This window comes from Microtus ochrogaster, linkage group LG1 (assembly GCF_000317375.1).
Source record: "Microtus ochrogaster isolate Prairie Vole_2 linkage group LG1, MicOch1.0, whole genome shotgun sequence".
NCBI lineage: Eukaryota > Metazoa > Chordata > Mammalia > Rodentia > Cricetidae > Microtus > Microtus ochrogaster.
This window is the reverse complement of record NC_022027.1, coordinates 22,438,790-22,446,145: the sequence shown is the minus strand read 5'-3', so window position 1 is coordinate 22,446,145 and position 7,356 is coordinate 22,438,790. Positions and strand designations below refer to the sequence as shown.

Here is a 7,356-nt window from a genome sequence, read left to right as displayed (position 1 = left end):
AAAAAAAAACGAAAAAAACAAAATACCAATCTCCCCTCCCCGAGAACTGTCAGAAAGAGAATAAACAGGACCAGTGCTGGTAATCCCAGCGCTAGGAAAGGCGGAGGTAGAAGGAACTCCCTGAGTTGAAGGCCCGCCTGTGTTACAGTGTGAGACTCTGTCACCTTGGAGTAGCATTCAAGCACTCTTGAAGAAGAAGAAATGTTTTATGATAGATTGTGAAATTAGCTTCAAGTATAAACTGGATACAAAGTCACTACTGAGACTCTGTGAAGGAAGGAGTAACTGTGTACTGACACTTTTCATTATTTTGGGGCACATAGATTGGTTTAGTAACATTATACAAAATGGTTAAATTCACTTATCACCTCTTAAACAGCATAATTGTTTTTGTGTGTTTGCTTTCCATAGACTCCTGGTAGAAAAAATCTTTGCCCAATATCTTGTTCCCCATAACTTGGAAACCGAAGAGAGAATGAAATGCTTATATTATTTATATGCCAGCTTGGATCCAAATGCTGTGAAGTAAGTTACTTTTCAATGGCTCATATGTTTCCTATGTGAGTTTTTTGTTTTGTTTTGTTTTTTAATGGGTGTCTGTGTGTGTTCGAGCGTTTATGCACACTTTTGATAATGATGTCAGTAATAGGGTTTCAAGTATTCAATTAATTGGTGTGTATGGGTATTTAAACTACCAGCCTTGCTACATAGTGAGTTTAATTCTGACCAAGCTACTTCATCTTGACTGAAAAGAGACTCACGTATAAGTGGACTAGGGTGCCATTCATTGTGGTGCACAATTTTAATCCCCATGCTCGGGAGGCAGAGGCAGGTGGATCTCTATAATTTCAAGGCCAGCCTGGTCTACAGAGTGAGTTCCAGAACAACCTCAGTTCTGTAAAGAGACACTGTCTCAAAAAAGTTAAAATAAAACAAACAAACAAACAAAAGAGAAACCTAGGGATAACTCATTGGTAGAGATCTTGCCTGGAATTCTGGCATGCCCAAGGCCTTGATTAAACATCAAACACACAGAGAATGCATAAAACACTGCAACTTCAAACTTAAAGTTGGAGGAATAGCAAAGCACATAGTAGTATCTATCATATTTGACCATGTGTAATTTGTTCAGTCTACCTAAACACATTATTTTTCTTAATGATTGGAGAGACATTTACAGATTTGTAGCACTCTTTACTTCAAAATATTTCAGTTGTTTATGTATGAAGAAAGACCTTTTCTTACCTACATAACCTTTATATGACTTAAAATTTTAAAATTTGGGGCTGGAGAGATGCTCAGTGTTTAAAAATAGTTGTTGCTCTTCAGAAGTCCTGACAGTTCTCAGCACCCACATCTGGCTGTCCACAACTGCCTGTAACTCCTGGCCTTTGAGGGCATATGTTTACATGGACACATAATAAAATTGATCTGAAAAATTTTTAATTCAATATGCAATAATTTACTGTATTTAAATTGTCTATATGTTACCTAGTGATAAACCATCTGTGATTTCATATTACATATTTAGTTTTTACATTTTTTAGAACAGTGTTGCATAAATATTGTATCTGGTTATTTTATACAATTTGGCCTAAGTTTGGGATCTTCCAATCTATGTTTTTCTTGTTGGATTGAGATTATGCATTTTCAATAGAAATCCCACGGGCTAGACCCTGAGACATTTCAGCAGGTGTTATTCATCTCTCTTTGGAAGGTTCGTGGTGGAAGCTAAGGCCCCTTTCAGGTGGCTGACTCTTGCTGTTAGTTGATACCTTTTGTATTTCTTTTCCTTCGCTCCCTTTCAGCAGGGCTTTTTGTAACTCAGACTAGGCTTTAACTTGCTATGTAGCTGAGGATGACCTTTAATTTCTGGTTGTAATACTGGCATTACAATAGGACACTTGGAACACACAGTTTATATAGTTCTGGGGTTGGGACCCAGAACTTTGTGTTTGTTAAGCATGTACTCCACTGCCATCAGTCCTCCATTTATATTTATTTCTACATATCTAGACATGAGTATTGAGTCACCATAATTCTTAGAAGTGCTCTTGACAACTGGAATATAGAGGGGATTTGTGTGAGGTAGGAAATCTCTTTCTTTTCCTGTATGTCTTGACAGGGTCTCATGTAGTCCAGGCTTGTACATAGTACAGACTGTAATGATCTCCCTGCTTTGGCTACCAAGTGCTAGGATTACAGGCATACTCTACTATGCCTGGTGACAGTTCAATTCATTTTTCAATTTTTATATGATTGTATGCATATATGTTCAAGTGTGCATGTGCAGCAGCATGTATGTAGACATAATCAGACCTTGTCAGGTGTCAGTCCCTGTCTTCTACCTTGTTTGAGACAGGACATTTTGTTGCCTAGTCTCTGCCAGGCTAGTTAGCCCTCAAGCTTCCAAGTATTTTTCTCTCTGTCCAGTATAATCATAGGTACACGGGGATTATTAACATGGATTACTGCTTTCCATGTATTCTGGGATATGAAGAAATGTCTTTATTTGTATATAGCAAATATTTCCCACTGAGCATTTTTCTAGCCTAGCATTTAATTTTTTAATTATGATTACATTATATCCTCTTTCCCTTTCCTCCTTCCAACCACTTATGTATCCACCCTCCTTACTTCCACTTGAATTCATGACCTCTCTTTTTCTTTGCTTCATATTGGGGGGTGTTAACACATGAGCCAAAATATATAAATACAGCCTGCTGAGTTTGATTAGCATTGTTTATATGATTTTAGGACTAATCACTTCGTACTAGATAACTAATTAGGGGGCTCATTCCTAGGGAAGACTATTTGTTACCTCTAGAATTTCTTTAGTTCATTATGGTTCTTTGTCGAGGGTAGGCCCCATGAGATTTCTTCCTTCCGTGTTAGCATGTCTATTGGTGGTACCTTGTTCAGGTCTTGTTTAGGCAGCTTATTGAGCTACTGTTAGTAAAGCTTCCCTGTCCATTATTAAAGGTACAATCTCCCCAGATTTCCTGGTCCTCTGACTCCTAAAAATATTTTTGCTCTTTTGTCTGCAATGTTCCCTAAGTTCTAGTTACCATGGTCATGTTGTAGATGTGTGAGTTAGGGCTAGTCACAACAGAGTTACTTACTTTTTGCGTTTTGATTGGTTGTTATTTATTGTAATGGTCTCTATCTATTTCAAAGGGAAGCTTCTTTGATGAGGGATGGGAGCTACATTTACCTTTGGGATAAATATTTAGAATGCAGTTAGGAATTATACCAGGTTCGCAAAGTCGTGGTGTAATATGTTTGTCATAAGATTTATGACCTCAAACCTGGCTAGGTGTCTCCCATGATTGTCTGTCTCTTTGTTGAATGATAATGACACTAGAGAGCTGTTGGTTACTAAAGATATGAGCGCAGCTATTGCATCCTTGGGTCTGTTGTACTATCTAGTTGTGGTTCATAGGTGTCACAGCTGGGTAGGACTATTGGTTTGCTTCCTTCCCTGGGCTGCTTGCGTGGCACTTTGTGGTGCTGTGAAAGCTAGTCCTCAGGGGCTCTTGAGCAGTCTTCATCTCTCCTAGGTCTATTTTTCTGGCACTCGATAATCCTGTGTCGTTTATTTATCTCTACTCCACTTTCTGTATGCCCCCCACTTATACTCTTTAACACCTTTCATTTTTCTGTTTTTTTCTTTAAACCAGAACTCTCCAGCTCCCTCTGCTTAGAATTAAAGCTTCTTTCAGTCCATTTATGTCCTTGGCAAGATCAAATTGATTCTTTGATCCAGGGGCATTCACTCAGTGGTGAAATGCCTGCTAAATTTAAACTTCTTTAAATTCTAATAAACTGTTGTTTAAATTTTTTATGTAGGAAATTAGAAATAGCACACTTAAGAAGTCATAAAGTTGAACAGTTTGCAGTATTGTTAAATGTTATGTTTTCATGTTTATAACTATATACAGAGCTCTCAATGAAATGTGGAAGTGTCAGAACATGCTTCGGAGTCATGTACGTGAACTGTTGGATTTACACAAGCAGCCTACAGTAGGTTTATGATTTTTGTTTTAATTTACATATTGCAAGTCACTATTTTTTCAGTAATATGGTGTAATGAAAGTATTTCAAGGTGTTTTAATTTCCAAATGTTGGTTCAGCTGTTTTCAAAGCTAAATTACATTCTTAGTTTGTTTCTTCTTTTTTTTTACTTTTTTTTTTTTTTTTGTATCTTGTTTTCAATATTTTAGCTCAAGCTACCCTAAAAATCACTGTGTTGCCTGTCAAATTCCCAACAGTCTTCCATTCTTAGCATTTGGTAGCTGGGATGCTAGTCATACATTAGTTTCTTTTCTTATTTTGGTGTCAGAGCACCCGATAAGTTCAAAAGCAACTTAAGGAAGTATTTGTTTTGGCTTCCTGTTAGGGCACAGTCTACCTAACCAGGAATGTGTTGCAGCAAGAGCATAGGTCCGCTGGTTATGTTGCAAAGGCTCACTGGGAATTCCTGGGCTCAAGCAATACTCCTATCTTAGTCTATGAGATGACAAGCACATGCTACCACAACTTGCTATTCAGTCTCCTTAATTTTCCTGATAATATCTTTTTTTCTTTCCTTTTTTTTCTCTTAATATATGTTCCTTTTCTACTAATCTTTGCTAAAAACTCTTTCTCTTTCTCTCATACATATAAACACATGCACGGCGATAAGGAAGGTCAGACTATGATGAGTTATTTAAAGATGATGAACATTGTTCAGTGTATTATTTTTTTTCAAAATATTGTTAATACAAATGACTAGTTGTTCTTTCATTTTTGTTTTAAATTTTAGTCAGAGGCTAACTGTTCTGCCATGTTTGGAAAACTGATGACCATAGCAAGTAAGTATGTTTTATTACCCAGTGAGCATGTAATAAATATCAAACAGGCTTTTTTTTTCATATATATCTCATATATGAATTTTTGCATGCATATATGTGTATTATATATGTCCCTGTTCAGTTCCCTGGAGCTGGAATTACTTATAGATATGCTTGTGAGCCAACATGAGGCGCTAAGAATTGAAACTGGCTCCTTTCCAGGAACAACAAGTAGTCTTATCTTCTGAGCCATCTCTCCAGCCACTTAAAACAGGTTATTCATTTATCAATAAATGGTAAAAGATATTCCTTAATTTCGTTTATAAGAGCCCTTTGTCTCACTATCTTTTACTGGGTCACCAGTATTTATTTATTTTATAATATTTTGTTTATTTTTAATTATGTGTAAGTTGAGTTTGAGTCACGTACCTGAGGAGTCCAGAGATAACAGATCCTCTGGTGTTACAGCAATTGTCAACTACCTGATATGGGTACTGGGTCTTTAGCAGGAGTGGTAAACACTTTTTCTAATAACTTATTTAAGTTTATTTCTATGTGTATTATTGTTTTGCTTGCAAATATGTCTGTGTGAGGATGTCAGATCCCCTGCAACTGGAGTTACACACAGTTGTGAGCTGCAGGGTTGGTGATGGGAATTGAACCCAGGAACCTCATTGTTCTTAACTGCTGAGCTATCTCTCTAGTCCCTTCCCCTACAGTGAACACTCTTACCTGCTAAATCTTTTCTCCAGCCCCCCACCAGTGTCTTAAAGATACTCTTTCTTTTCTAATATTTATTCTCTTCATTTTATAGAGAATTTGCCTGACCCTGGGAAAGCACAAGATTTTGTAAAGAAATTTAACCAGGTTCTTGGTGATGATGAGAAGCTGCGGTCTCAGTTAGAATTGTTAATCAGCCCAACCTGTTCATGCAAACAAGCTGACATTTGTGTGGTTAGTGAATTATGCTTTTATAATTTTTTTCTAATAACTTGGAGAAATCTGTATTTCGTTACATATATTTTTGTGTTTCTTTTAACCATATGGTAGATGCTAAATTACTTAGTAATATATCCAAATACAACTAAATTCTCCTTTCCCAAAGATCTGAGCCAGAGAGACTGGTCCTAGGGAATGACCAAGACTTTTTATTTAATGTGTGTTTCTTTGCTTAAGAAATGGAAAAGAATTTTCATATTGTTTTGTATGCATGCACTTTCTTCTTTTTTTTCTGAGCATAGAAAAAGTCTGCCAATAATTTAGTTATAATCATGTCATCATACAGGATTGGATTTGTAGAAGAAATAAATTCTTTTGTAGACTTCTCTCTTGCACTCCTTATTTTCTAGGGAACTAGTATGATAGAAACTTAGAGAAGAAAACTTTGTGTCTTCAGCACTTAATGCTGTTATGTGTTTGGAATACATTATGCAAAGATAGGCTTGAACATGAAGAAAAGATTAGCATTTTGGTTATTTTTACCTTTGTTCTGAAAAGGATTAAAATTGACAATTATTTAAATATGTAATGAGGTATTAAAGATTATAATAGATGTTCTTACAAAGTGGTCAAGGAGCTAAAACAGTTTTTATTCTTTGTGGGGAACTAAACTGATCATTATATGAGAAGATGTGCTGTAAGGTCCATTGGATAAGAGAGCTCTTCTTAGCCAGGTGCATTCATTGGCCAAGTGTCCTGATATTTTCTCCTTTGCACTTACCTGAATAATTTGCTGCTTTAAAGATTACATGTACTTAGAATTTAGTAGTGTTATAGATTTCAAAGAATCTTCTCATATAATTGGATTGATACAGTTTAGTGACTTAATTACCCATGTGACCATGTGGTTTAAAGTTTTGCCTATAAGAACAATGAAATGTTAAAGGAAGTTTTTCATGCTTCATTTCATAGCAGGATATAGTGACTAAATTACAAGTAGAGCCTGTATTTCATAATGTGTGATAGTGTCATTTTTTTTCTGTAAGAACCAGTGCAGAGGCTTATGATCATGAGGTGTTTTGTTATTAATTAAAAAAGCATGAAGACCTGAGTTCAAGTGCCCAGATCACATGTAAAAGGTGAATCGTGCACCTCATCTTAATACTGTAGAGGCGAAGACAGATAGGTCCTCCCTGAGGACTCACTGTGTGAGTCACAGGTGTACACATGCACACCACACACACATAATACAAAGCAAACCAAATACCACCCCTCCCCCAAAATGATGATGAAACTATAATCAAGGGATACTTTGATTTGAGATAAAATAGGGACTTTACTTGAATTTGATAATAAGAGCAATAGCATGAATCCCTTGGTTATACCAGAAATATATAATAGGCTTCAAAAATATATATTTATGGGGCTGACTTCATGACTCAGCTGATAAAAATTCTTGCCCCCAAACCTTAGAACCTGAGTTCAATTCTTGAAATCCTAATGTGGACAAGAAAACTGAGTTCCAACTTGTCTTTTGAACACCACATATGTTCTTCTCTATTCTGGCAGAAGTAAAAAAAAAAAA

The 7,356-nt window shown here is 36.2% G+C and overlaps 1 protein-coding gene across 1 annotated transcript in view; it reads left to right on the top strand.

Moving 5' to 3' along the window:
* The window catches only part of Pds5a (PDS5 cohesin associated factor A), a 110,898-nt gene that overhangs the window by 60,836 nt on the left and 42,706 nt on the right, over positions 1-7,356 (top strand). The window contains exons 12-15 of the mRNA XM_005359391.3: positions 412-525; positions 3,942-4,023; positions 4,805-4,853; positions 5,647-5,836. Of these exons, the coding sequence (XP_005359448.1) occupies positions 412-525; positions 3,942-4,023; positions 4,805-4,853; positions 5,647-5,836 (435 nt within the window). The remainder of the gene's footprint in view (positions 1-411; positions 526-3,941; positions 4,024-4,804; positions 4,854-5,646; positions 5,837-7,356) is intronic.